The sequence below is a fragment of the Lagenorhynchus albirostris genome, chromosome 7 (assembly GCF_949774975.1).
Source record: "Lagenorhynchus albirostris chromosome 7, mLagAlb1.1, whole genome shotgun sequence".
NCBI lineage: Eukaryota > Metazoa > Chordata > Mammalia > Artiodactyla > Delphinidae > Lagenorhynchus > Lagenorhynchus albirostris.
In genome coordinates this window covers 108833667-108847126 of record NC_083101.1, presented here as the reverse complement: position 1 = coordinate 108847126, position 13460 = coordinate 108833667, and the positions used below count along the sequence as shown (strand labels likewise).

General features: G+C 53.3%; 1 protein-coding gene and 1 long non-coding RNA gene across 4 annotated transcripts; one reads left to right on the top strand and one right to left on the bottom strand.

Annotated features, from left to right (window-relative positions):
• Positions 1–831: 831 nt before the first annotated feature.
• Positions 832–3217, bottom strand: HAND2 (heart and neural crest derivatives expressed 2). Its single transcript, XM_060153627.1, has 2 exons — positions 2663–3217; positions 832–1334 (listed from the first exon to the last, which is right to left on the bottom strand). The coding sequence occupies exons 1-2, from the start codon at positions 3215–3217 to the stop codon at positions 1236–1238; spliced, it is 654 nt and encodes a 217-aa protein (XP_060009610.1). The 3' UTR covers positions 832–1235.
• On the top strand, positions 2300–11915 carry LOC132523059 (uncharacterized). 3 transcript variants are annotated; one of them, XR_009541415.1, is made up of 6 exons: positions 2652–2767; positions 3948–4439; positions 4864–4979; positions 10706–10830; positions 11230–11269; positions 11539–11915. It is a non-coding gene; the product is annotated as an uncharacterized LOC132523059 (long non-coding RNA). The 3 variants fall into 3 exon arrangements; XR_009541416.1 differs by lacking the exons at positions 2652–2767; positions 3948–4439 and adding an exon at positions 2300–2436; XR_009541414.1 differs by lacking the exon at positions 3948–4439 and having other exon boundaries at positions 2643–2767.
• The last annotated feature ends 1545 nt before the right edge of the window (positions 11916–13460 follow it).

Here is a 13460-nt window from a genome sequence, read left to right as displayed (position 1 = left end):
TCCTGGTCTTTTCTTCCCTTTCTTGGATGAAACCCTATATTTTGAATTAAAAACTCTAGACTAGTTCCTGCGGCTGCAGTAACGCGTGGGTTTCTCCCCAAAACGACTTCAACCGAAAATGGCTCCTCAAACAAAAGCCCCCCCACCACCACCAATGGCATCTGGTTGATTTCAGGAAAAGAAGGACACCTTTCCACCTTCTGAGCAAACCACCCAGGCCTCTCTCCGGCCAGACCCTCCTTCCACAGCCCACTCAGTGCTCTCCTGGGGGCCAGGGGCAGAGGGAAGGGAGGCAGGACTCGATGGCGCCCAGGCCCTTTGGCAGGATTTTCACCAAGAACACTTCTCTTTAAAGGGCCTCCTCGCCAGCCCTGCGAGGCCGGGAGCTCACGTTGATGACTGGTCCGAACCACTGACTCTATCAAACAAAGTTAGAGGCAATCATGATAATTTAGTTTACTTCTGAATATTTTAAATATAATGAAAACAAGTATAACAGTTTTGTTTTCAAAACTCTTTTGAGGTATCCACTATTAAAAGATTGGGGTTTTGTAAAAAAAAACACACAGTGGTTTATTGAATACTTACAACGTTTACACCTTCAATATTAATTAAATTCCACTTAGTTTTAGAGGACGGAAGTGCACAAAACAAGTAGCTGTTGGAAACATCTTCACATAGGGAGCCACCACAGATGAAACGGCAGCACTAGATACCGACCCCAACGGAAATGTTAGCGGCCCCGTTTTCTGCTTTGAAATAAAACTTTATAATCCCCAGGAATATTTATATCCGAAGGCCAAGTATTAAAGATACACTTCACATACACACTATTGTCCGCTGTCTTTATCTGGAAGGGGTTGGGGAGAGGGCACCGCTGGTGTCTACACAGCCAGGAGGAAACATTCACAAACAGAGAATCTACGAGACGCCGGGATCCCTTACCACGCGGGAGTGTCCTCTTCATATTAAAATATGGAATGCTTTTCTTCAAATATCCACTTTGTTTTTGGAGGGGAAGGTGGGGAGCGGATGCCTCGAAGGGGGGCAAAGAGAGGGAGGCACATTGCACATAAATAAACCGGATGATCCAAATGCAGGAAGTCCTCAGAGCGGAGCGCGCGGAGCTTGCCCGGAGTCCTGGGTTTGCATCCGGCTCCTGGGCCCGGCTCGCACTCTCCTCCTCTTCTTCTCCTTCTTCTCCTCCTCCTCCTCTATCCTCTCCCTCCTCCTTCTCACTGCTTGAGCTCTAGGGCCCAGACGTGCTGCGGCCAGCCCGTCCGGCCTTTGGTTTTCTTGTCGTTGCTGCTTACTGTGCTTTTCAAGATTTCGTTCTGGGCAGAGGGGAGGCGAGGGGGAGAAAAAGAGAGAGAATCAGAGAGGAGACCCGGTTCCACGCCACCCCCACGCTTCTTCCGGCCAGAGGAGAGAGTAAGAGAGCCAGCCAGGGATGACGTGTGGGATGCTTTCAAGTCCCAGCCCCGGCAGAAGAGCTACGGAGGCTGGCCGCTGCCCTAGCTCCCGCCCGGGGCCTCCAGACGCCGGCCGCGCTCAACTCCCGATCGGCAGGTTTATAAACAACCACCCGTTTTCATGTCGTTTATGGAGGAACCGGGGGCCTTCTCTCTAAATCCAGATGTAGGGGCGCGAGCGGGGGTCATCGCAGCCCCAGCTCCGCGCTCTAGGGAAGATGGGGTGAGGTGCCCCTGCCTTGGCCTGGGCCTGTCCGCATGCAGCTCGGCCTCCGGCTCGGTTCGGCAGTGCCTCTCCTTCCAAGGCCTCTGAAATCCCCGGTTACTCAGGGGACTGAGTAGCGACTAAAGCACCATAGGCCCCAGAGAAGAAAACCTCGACAAATGGGATAATTTTCCAGGCCCTTCGTGGCAATAGCCCTGCTCTGAACACCACTACCCTCTGGGCACCTGGTAGGAACTTGAGAAAACTAATTTTCAGTTATAATTTCCTGTTACTGTTAACAACAATTACAGTGACCAAGGTAATATTTACTATTTGTCTTAAAACGTACAGGCTCATGCAAACTAAACAAGAAATACGGTGAAGTATACTCATCCGGGAAGTCACATTTTAGTCTCACTGCCAAAGAGAAACTGCATTTTGAAGTTAAAAGTACTTATTTAATGTTTACCTTGACGTCTTCCCGGCACAGAAATCAGAACAAGCATAAGATTCTTAGGATCAGTGGCTGCCTCATTCTCAAGAGGGGGAAATGCGATCACTAGTGAAATAGTTGGCATCAAGCGCTTCTGAGCAACTTATTTTAGAAATATCTGAAAGCAAGATCGGATTGGAGGCCAAATGAAGGCTCTACAGGACAGGGAATGAGGGGTCCGGGCCAGTGCGATCAGGAGATCAAGCCGGACCCCTGAGTCCGCGAGGCCCGCCCTGAGTGCCGGGGGGAGCGGCGATAACCCGCGGGTAAGATCACCAGCGCGAAGCATCCCTCTTAACCTCCTCCGCGTGCTGACACCCTCCCCCACCCCCTCCGCTTCTGCGGGAAACCATCCCGACCAGAACCTGGTGCAAGCAACCTTGGCTCAAGACGCAGCCAAAGAACGCGGAGTGCCGTTGCTCAGCCCAACTTTAAAGAGACCGGAATTCCCGGTCCCCCGTACCCCACTGCCCGCTGCCCCCTGGTACTGACCAGTTCCTTCTTCCTCTTCTCTTCTTTCACATCTGTCTTCTTGATCTCCGCCTTGAAGGCCTCCGCCTCGCCGTTCTGGTCGTCCTTGGCCAGCAGGTCCATGAGGTAGGCGATGTAGCTGGTGGCCAGGCGCAGCGTCTTGATCTTGGAGAGTTTGGTGTCGGCGGGCACGTTGGGGATGCACTCGCGCAGTTCAGCGAAGGCGCTGTTGATGCTCTGAGTCCTGCGCCGCTCCTTGCGGTTGGCGGTGCCCCGGCGCTTCACCGGGCGCGGCCCCCCCAGGCCCGGGGGCCCGGCGCCCGGCGGCACCCCCCCGTAATGGGAGTGGTCCAGACCGGCGGCGCCGCTGGCGTACTCGGGGCTGTAGGACAGGGCCATGCTGTAGTCGGGGGGCGACATCTCGGGGTGGCCGATGAGCCAGCCATGGAAGTAGGGGTTCTCCTCGTGGCTGCAGCGGCTGGCGGCGGCGGCGGCAGCGGCGGCGGCGGCGGCGGCGAACGGATAGCCCTCATGGTGCACCACCGGGTGGTGGGGGAAGCCCCCCACCAGACTCATCTCGCTCTCCGCGCCCCTCCACGCGCCCCAGCGTGCGCACAGTCCCGCTGCGCCCTCGGCCCGGGCCCCCGCTCCGGCGCTCGGCGGCCTCCCCCACCCCCCAGCCCCCAGCCCCCGGGCGCCCCGGCCGGCCCGGCAGCCGCAGAGGGGGCTGCTGCAGCCCGGGCCCCGGCCCCCCGCCTGGCCCGCGGGGCCCGCCTCAGCAGCGCCGCGGCCGCCGGCTCCCCATAGGGCGCGGCGAGGTGGTCCCGGCACCGTGCGCCCCTGGCAGCCGCCGCCGCCGCCGCCGGCTCCCGCCTCGCTCCACGGCCCGCTCGCGGGCTTCTGCTTCCCGGGCGTCTGCGGGCAGGCACAGTCCTCTCGTGCTCATGCAAAGGTGCCCGGGCTCCGGCTGGGCTGCTCGGAGGAGTCGCCGGGCTCCGCGCCCCGGCCGCGCGCCCGGCGCCGCTGCTACTCGGAGTCCCGGGGCGAGTCCAAGCCGCGGCTGGAGGAGCCGGCGGGGTCGACTGCTCACTGTGAAGCTACCTCCATGCGACCCTCCCCTTCCCGCCCTTTCCCCTCCCCCCACCAGCCTGATCTGGGTTCTTGGGCGCTTATTGTTTTAATGAATTTTTGGTTGTTGTTGTTTTGGTCCTTGAATGTGATTTTAGCTGCGAGTAACGTGTCCCGCGCTCCTCTCGGGCTCCCTCGGAGGGTTTTCAGAGAGGTCTCAGTGCATCCATTTTCTCAGATCCTCTCCTTCTTTCGGGGGAAAGGATCTGGGCCCTGCAGGCGCCCTGGAGCGCGAAGGCGGCGACTGGGGCTCGGAGGGGTCTGCGCGGCGGCCTTGGGAGCTCCCGGGCGGCGGCGGCGGCGGTTCTCCGGGACTGGACACCGTGAGGGGAGCAAGAGGATTTTCCCAGCGAGATCTCCATGTACAGCTACATCTTTAGGGCCGCTCGGGTTAATATATGTCGTCAGAGGCTCCTCACGCCAATCCCGGGGCGGCGGGGGCGGCGCCTCGCGCTCTCTGCAATAAAACTTTTTGATGTTCTCCTTGCTAATTGCCGAGGTCCTCATCCAGGATTGGCTGCCCCTTCATAACCAGAAGATAATTAAAACGAGGGGGGGAGGGTTAAAAAAACTTTTTTATCAGCCGGAGGTTAATGCAAGTGTTTAACAGATGCTTCACTATTAAAATATTTTCCCCCCAAGTCTCAAATATCGAAGAATCTTAAACCAGGTACGGTATCACTCCGCTTTCTTTTCTGGTTTAAAAAAAAAAAAAAAAAGGAAGCAGATATTGCTTTTCGAAGTGTTTTGTAGGTAACCGAGGCAAGAAAACCAGAAGGCAGCGGGCGCAGTTCCGTGCGGGGCCGGGAGCAGAGGCGGCGGGCGGTCCCCACGGAGGCGCGTCTCCAGCCCAGGCGGGCGCGGGGCCCGGGGCCCGGGGCGCGGGGCGCGGCGGGGCACGGCTGCGGCTTTGACCTGGGTACGGTCTGGAAACGCCCGCCACAGCGTCGCTGGACTTACCCACCATCACGTTACCCAGGCCAGGGCCGTCTTGGGTAGCTCATGTTATTGTGGCTGCTTTTGGAGATCATGGTGGAGACCCCAGGACCGACGGCCAAGCCGATTATAAATACTTTTACTTCCATGTTCTTCAGGGACACCAGCCCCAGCGAAGGAAGACCTTGAGCTATTTCAAAGCGCAGACACCTCGATTCCCCGAATTTGTTGTGTGGCCGGTATCGGTGTTCCCCTGGTTTAACTAGCCAGTCTGGTAAGTAACTGAATATTTTTTACAGCGTGTTCTGAGCTTATTTTCCAGTTTTTATGAACAAACATATAAATACATCTCGACATTCCTGCCTCTCCCATAAAAGCGGGCATCTGTGGAAAGCAGGTTTAGTTATCGGAGGGGAACCATTAAACACCAGTTTAAGAGGCAGGCCGGGAGGACGGCTCGTGGATGTTTAGACTGCTGGCCTTGGTGATCTTGAACGCATTATAACCGAAAATGGATCTCCACTTGTAAGTCACCCGGCCGCAGGGTACCGGGGCCGCGGTGCCCCGAGCGGCGTGAGCGTCTCCAGAAAGCTCGCAGGAGGTTGGGGGTGGTGGTGGTGGTGGTGGACGGTGGCAGGAACTGAAATGATCCCTGGGGCTTGGCCAGGAGCCGCAAGGGGAGGCTGATGTAGCTGAGGATTCCGCCCAAAGGGTCGGTGTGGAAAAGGGTGTCTACAGGAGCCCGCGGGCCGTAAATTAGAGGGAGCCCACGCGGAGTGTGCAGGAGCCCGCGCTGAGCCTGGGACTTGCCGCTGGGCCTGGCGAGGGTCGCCCGGGGGAGACCAACTACACTACCTTGGGCGTCGTCTCTGGCAGGCAGGCGGAGTCAGGCCCCAGGCCGCAAAGGGAGTCCCATCCCAAGGACTCAGCGAGCACAGTCCTTTTCTTGCCTGCTGCGTGCGTTTTGCGGGGTACACGGTTGGGGATGGAAGGCCAGGTCAGCACGAATAGAGGGCGGGGTTGGGGGGTACCCAACTCCTGAGCTGCCAGGGATTGGGGCAGCCGCCAGCCACTAACCCCAGAGCCCTGGGCAACAGCTTTGGGAAACATGTTTTAGGTTTTAGGTGGCCGGGCTGCAGGAGAGGGAAAGGAACCCAGGGAGGATCGTAGAAATCCGGTCTGGAAGTCCTCATGACGGCCCATTCAGTCCCTTCAGCAAGGGGTCAGTTTCCCTGGATGCCCCCAGCAGAGGTGTTAAGGCAGAGGACAGGAGGTGGGGAGTGGCTGAAACCAGACTGGTTGGTAAGTGCCCTTTGGGCTGAGAACAAAATAGCCACCTATAGCTTTGAACCCCCACCTTGGGTAGGTCTGCAGTTTTGAGCACAAGGAGAGTCTTTTAAAGACGTTGTTCTTCAAGGAAAGAATATAGGTAGTGTGGTCAGGGTTCTGTTTACATTATCACCAGGGGAGGCCAACCCTAAATGTGTAAATACTGGTAGTTCAATCCTCTGACATTTGATACATTTTTAAAAAGTCTGTTTATAAAAACACGTCTAGGCCTTGGGAGCAGGTAGACAAAGTAAGATGATTGCACCCTGGCTGGGAACAGATAAAAATGCAGGGAAAGTAGATGCAAGCTGCTTTCAGGCCAGGGGGAGTTTGGGGAATTGAAAGGAGGAGGAAGAGGCCAGGCAGAGGGCTGAGCGGGGGACTGGGATGCAGTGTCCACCAGAGGCGAGGAGCCTCCATGGGAAAGGCATCAGAACTTGCCACTTTCAGCCTTTCCCATGCTCTTTTCATTGAAACAAAAAATGGACGAACCCCTTCGTGGTCCCAGAGAGCCTGGCAAGTGATAGAAGAGATGGACAACATGGGACAGAAAAAGTCATAAAAGATGCTAATCTGAACATCCATTCTCATTGACAGTGTCATTATCAGTTAATTAATGTGATCCGAGGGTCTAGGGCTTCATGAATCTCCGAAGGCCAAAATGCAGAGGCTACAGCCCTAGAAAGGGGGCTTGGAGGCAGGGGACAAATGGGAGAATTCTAGGGTCCCTAACTGGCTGAGTTCCACTCTGAATGCACAACCGAGTCCACTTTTTTCTGTTAGTGCTGTCTTTGGGACATTTTGCTCTGGGTCTAGTGGGATGCTGGATTAGTCTGCTACTTTGGAAAGCTGTGAGGCAAAGATGCCATCTTAGGTTTGCCCCCAGTTTAGGTGGCCTGTGCCTTCTGAGGGGCCACTGATGGAGCTGGTGGTAGTGGTGGTGATGGAGGGGAAAGTGGGAAAAGTAAAGGAGGGGGAAGTTCCTGGCTTAGTTATCAGCCCAGGGACCCCATCCTGGTCTGCAATAGTGTGGCCTCTGGTGTGCTGCTCCCCAAAGGGCATGCATTCCGAGTACTCCAGGGGAGGTGACACGATTCAGGCTGAGGACCACTGAGCAGCTGAGAAGATGCGGGCTGGGGGCCACCTGGGGTGCCTGCAGGAGGAATCCTGCAAGGGTGAGGGCGTGCTAACATCTTCCCCTTTTCTGAGGCCCTGAGCTGAGCTGCAACCAGTCTTACCTAGGCGGGGAGACTGCTTCACAGGAGGGGGGCTGGGGATGATGTTTGTGATTCTTGTAGCTGATGGTGTACCCACTGTGCTGCACATTACATCTGCCTTTTTCAGCTAAGCAGACAGAACTGGGGTCCAACATTTATTCTGGGCCCGTGTCTCCTGTCTCTTTTCCCTCAATCCTACCCCTTCCCCTGAAAGGGAGTCAAAGGGCACGGGAATGGCTGCACACTCCCTTGCAAACGTTCTGGTCTTGTGAGATATTACTTTTAAAATAAATCTGGTTTAAACTAAATATTTTCTTAAAAACTTCAGTCTGTTTTTAGGGAAAATACAGATCTTTTCGAGGTATTTATTATTTCAAAGGCAAGGGCAGTTTGTATCTTGTGTTTTGCTCATGAAAACTCAAAATAAACTGGACCTGAAAATAACCAGGCCAGAGGGCCATAAACACACATTTTATGTTTACGGGAATTATGGCTCAATTCCCTTCAGCATCTTTCAAATCTCGTTTTCCCTTATTTTCTTAACCCATGTAGTGGAAGTGACTCTGGGCATTCCTTTAAATATCTATAATGCTCTTCTGTGAGGTGAACCCCAGAACGTGCTAAGAGGCCCAGAAAGAACATGAAACCCAGAGAGCGGCAGCAAAAGCAGTGTGTTCTTGAAGATGTCACCCCAGCCTCACCTGCTCCAAGGATGTGCTTCTTGTGACGCCCTAATTGCTCTGCATTTCTGTCTGTCAGAGGGTGGGGTTGAGTCCTTGTACCTGCGGGCCACTTAGCCCCAGAACCTCTAGGACAATCTAGAACCAGACATATTGTCTGAAGTGGCAGCAAGAGTCTCCCCTAACTGGGGTTTTGTAGCCCCTCCCTTTCTCGTGTACCTTTTGGCGAGTGACAGTGGCCCCGGAAACGTGGTGGTGCTCGAAGTACACACTACAAAGCAGAATCAAGTTTGATCGGACTCACGTCTGTTTCAGAAACGAAGGGCAGGAAGAGCTGCCCTTGGCTCTTCGGAGGTTTCATTTCTCGTGAGCATTTTCTTGTTGGATTTTGGGGTGGGCCTGGGGTATTTGGTGAGCGAGCCCTCGTCCCTCCTCTTTCCCATCTGAACAGATCTGTGGCGACAGGGTGGGGAGGGGCTGATCCAGTTGCAGTGGTGACTCTGGAGGGGCTGATTGCTCCGTGTTGATCAGGAAACAGTTAAGTCAGTGGAGAAAATTGGAACTTGCTGGGTGCTTGTAACACCCCCCCCCTGCATTTAGCCCCTCTCTCTCTCTTTCTCTCTTCTCTCCTCCCTTTCTACCTTCCTCTCCCTCTCTACCTCCTTCCCCTTTCTCTCCTTCCCTTGCTTCTAATTTGCCTTCCAGCAATGTTTGGATTTATAGGGGTTTTGGTGTCATAGAACCTGAAAGTGGTGAATAAGACACTGGCTCATCCTTAAATAAAGTCCTTTAGAAAAATATTTTTAAAAATTGAAATATGACTGACATATAACATTGTATACAATAATTAAGGTGTACACTGTACAAGAAACATCTTAATGTCCATTATGATGGGTGGTGGGAATTTGCATTTTCTCCAAATAATCAATGACTAGATCTTCATATTAACTGGCAAATGTGCTGCTGCTGTGGAAGGTCTTTATTGATAAGGGGGAACCTTTGCCAGGTATCCACATGTGTCTGTAAAGCTAAAATCCTTACTCAGACTGAAGGGAACAAAAGATAATGCACATGAAGGGGCCTCCCTCTGGGCGGCATGATGTATATATACATGGGAAGTGTTACTAATGTAATTATGGTGGTCCTAAGAGGTATGATAAATCTGATCTTCGCTACTTTGTAGTAAAATATAGATGGAGTTTAGAGCAGAAGTGGTGTAAGAAAATACACCTCACAGGATTTATGTCAACTACTCACTCACATTCTTGTTTCAATCAAATCACCTACACACACAAGCAATATTTTCTTCCAAGCCGGGAGGAGAGCATTCAACATGCAGAAGAGGAAGTAATTGTAATTTTGCATACACGCTCTAAGGAAATGGTAAGGAATAGACTTCAACTAGTCTGCAATACAGTCTGCGGTTCAGAATAAAATATGAAAGCAAATGGCAGCTTGAAGTGCAGGGCTTTGGACAAACCACTCAAGTGACTGAAGGGTCTGTTTGTGTCTGGAAGCCCCGGTGCCTTCCCAGTTCTAACTGCAGTGTGGCTCGCATTCCTGTTCTGAAGCCTCCTTTGCAAATTCACAGAGATAGATTTCTCTAGCCCTGGCAGTTGCTTCCAAACCCTTGCTAGTTTCTTCCGGGGCCTTTGCTTCTAGACGAGGGCTCGCCATGATGGCTGGGTTTCAGGTTAACAAAAAGAAACCGTTTTATTGTCGATATTAATGGCAAACCTCGATGTTTACAAGGCTTGGGTTCAGCAGATCAAAAGCAGCTTGGCTTGACTTCTCAATATTCTCTGGAGCTTAGACAATTAACTGCAATTTTGCTCCTAACGAAACAACACAGGGAAGTTCGTTCCAGAAACGCTGAAGGTAGTCTTTCAGCAGAGATTTTTTTTTTAACCTGTGTACAACCTGTCAGAATCTAAAACATTTGTCCACTGAAGCTGAGCTGAGTTTTGAAGGAAACCTCCTTAAGAAAATGTGTTGGCAAAGTGTCTTCGTTTGCAACCCCACGAGCCTGTTCAGCCCTGCATTCCAGCTTGCCTTTCTGGATCCGGCAGACTGAGGTCTCCCTGGTAATTTGGGTACACCGAGTCTCCAGTTAATGACAGATAATCAGCCTTTGGGTCATTCGGTCATTCTCTTATTACAAACCCCTCCTGCTCTCTCTGATCTCCTTTCAAACTATATTTCACACAAACAAATAAAGCAAGACAGGGACAAGTTCTTAAAAGAGAGAGAGAGAGAAATATTAGAAACTCCCGATACAGAATGCTACACAAGGAAAGGCAAGCTAAAAGAGGATAGGAAAGGACATCTTATCCAAATGAACATGTTGTGTACAAAACATTAAAGGAAAAGGCTCTGGATTCTGTTAAAGTGACAGAAAATTAAAATAAAAATAATTGCAGGCAGAAAAGTTATAACATAAACAGAGAAGGCAGGATGCTTGCTGGAAATGCGCAGCACTAGGAGGCGAATTTGTTGTTGCAGATTATATATCTGCAGTGTGATTGGACAGGCGAGACTTTGTTTCATTTTCCAGGAGAGACTGGATTTCCTTTTAATACTTGTGTGAGTGCCCACTTAAGTTAACACAGGCCAAAACCTCGAGGAACAAAAAATGGAATTGCATTCTTATTGCAAAGCATCCAACTTCAAACGAAGGAATTGGTTGCATACAGAAAAAGCAGAATTCCATTCAAAACACATTGAGAGACTCCACTAGACGCGGATGACTGATGCTTTTTTTGTTTTGCTGACAGAAGGCACAGATCATTCTTGGGGAAGTACCAACGGAGCCAGTTCTCCCCCCCCCCCCACGGGGTCTCCATTTGCCCAGTCTACCTTTGGCTGTGACTCCAGAAAGACAAACTTCTGATTGGCCAAGGTACATCTCTGACCACATCCCTCTGGGAAAAGCCTGGGAACGTGTAGCTCTAATAAGAGCCCTGGGGAGAGTGCCCCAGTGCCATTTTCCTGCCCCTGCCTGCCCTTAACAGTCCCTTTTGGCCCAAGTCCAGGGCTCCTGAAAGGTCAAAGTCTAGCCACTGGTGTCATCTGCAAGCCCTAGGTTTTCAGTCCTAAGAGAGACTGGAACTTGCTCAGGACTCGATCGACTCAAGTTCTCCAAGTCAGAGGGGCAGCTGGGGGATCAGCAGGTGACGAAAGTGTGACCCCTACATTGTCCTCAGCTGTGTGTCTGGCACCCCTCGACTTGCCAGCGGAGCTGGCAAACAACCCATGTCTCTCCCATGTTAAAGAATCCACACTTCTTGGTTTCTTCTAGGCCCAGAGTAAATGCCACCTCCTCCAGGAAGCCTTTCCAGGTATGGCTTTCCTTCTCTCTGCTCCCGCAAATCAGGTCTCCCTTCTTCTGAACTCCGTTCTGATGCCCTCTCCCCCACCCCCATCTGCTCTCCGGTCGATCTCTGGGCACACATCTTTCCCCTCCTGTGACTGTGGGTTCCCTGAGAGCCCAATCGAGGCACTGTACCCAGTAGGTGCTTAAACAACTTGTATAAAGGATGACAGAGAAATCTGGTGAATTCTGCGTATCCCAGTTGCAATCGGATTGCAATTTTCTTTGTTTTGAAAGCGACCAAAACAGCGGTGGAGGCGGACGTCGTCCCGAAGGGCACAGACCCTCATCTCCAAGCCCTCGGGAGAAGCAGGGGAAGGCTCCTCGGCTGGACCGCGCGTCCGAGGGCTCCGCATCGCCGGCGTGGGATGGAGAGCGGGGACCCAGCCCGGCCTGGTCTCCCCTGGCCCCTCCGCCTCCTGAGCTGTGGAGCAACAGCTGGCCGGGCGGACGCCGCGGACTGGTCTCTCTAAGCCTTGGTTTCCGCATCTGAGCAATGGGGTAGCTACGCCGGCCGCGAGGATGCGCATGAAAGATGAATGAGATCAAGGCGCGCGTGGGGATGGACGCCGGACGCACAGGCTGCGCGCAATAAATGTGTTTTCTCTTCCTTCCTCTTGCGTGTCTCGCCTTGACTTCCAGCCGCCGCGACCCCCAGCCCGACAACCAGGGCCGGGTCGCGCCGGAGGGCGCCACCGGGCCTCAGGGCCCCAACCGCGCGGGCCGCGGGCGCGGGGGGGAGATGCGAGCGCGGGCGGAGTTTAGGCCGCGGCGGGCGGGAGGTCACAGCGCGGGGCGGGACGGGACGGACCTCTGCTCCCCCTTCTAACCCCGCTCGGCTCCGGGGCTTTTCGCCCGAGGCGGGTAGGAAGGGGTTAACGGCGCCCCTCCCCCCCCAGCTTCCCTCCCGAGGTCTCATTAGGGAACCCTCCCCGCTATTTTCAACATTTCCTCAATCAAGGGCCTTTAAATAGAGCTGCACAAACAAATTGGCGGCAAAAGCGTAGATCTTGTCACGATTGAGACCAATCCAATATTTCAGCCTTGTTTGCTTTGCAATTACGGGCAGGCTTGTGGCTTCGGTGCCACCGGCGCAAATCTGCCGCCGCCCGCTTTCTCTCCGCACCGGGCGGCGGAGGAAGGACCCGCGGAGCCGGCGCGGGGAGGGGCGGGGGGGGGGTGGAGAGGAGGCGGGTAGGGGGCCGGGCCGGGGGCCTTTCCTGCACCCGGTGCGGAGGCGCGCGGAGCCGAGTTGAAGGGCTTCTCCTTCCCTGCCGAGCGGCTGGGGCGCACCTAGTGGTAACGCACCGTGCAGCGCGCACGTGGAGTCCAGGGTGTGCCCTTGCCCAGCTTCCTTTCTCCCCTCTTCCGTTCCCCTCTCGTCCATCCCATCCCATTTTCCTCCAGTACTTCCAGGCGGTTCCTGGATTTCCCGCTCTCTCGCTGTTAAACCTACTAGCCGGCTCCGTGCCGTTTTCCATGGCTGCTTATTCTTGTTTGACTTTTTGTGCAAAGTAACTTTAACTCGGTTGCAGGAGGATAAAGCTCCAAGGCGTCTGGCCCGGCTCCCGCGGCCGCCCAGTCCTCCTTGAACCTGCTCCTTCGGCCACTGCGGGCTAGCCTAGTTGGTCTCAGCAGAACAGTAGTTAACGCGAACCAGGTCCTAAGCCTTATATTTCACAGATAATTGTATCTTGGCTGCTGTTTCACAAAATTGTAATATTTGCTTTATACCGAGGAGCATTTTTAAAGTCAAAAACAAATACTACTTTTCAAAAAGAAAATATGATAATAAATCTCTTTTTATGGATTTTCTCTGTATATGTGGAAACCACATGATTTAACTCCTCGACCCCCGCCCCTTCAGGCGGAGCTGAAGTTATACAGATACCGGCTTTTAATACACAGTCTCCGTGTCTGGGGGGAGGCACCTGCATTTGTCACGTTCAGTATCGTTTCCAAGATTTCCCACCCCGCCCTGACCTGTGTAGCTGAGTGCAACAAGGATTATAATATAATTAGGTCTGAGATGTGAGGTCCATTTTCATACGAATTCAAGAAAGATGGGCAAAATAGGTAATTAATCCACAGTTTCATATTATTTTCTAAATGACTACCCATTTTCCTCTCCTGTCCAGATGGGAAAGTTGAGGCAAAGA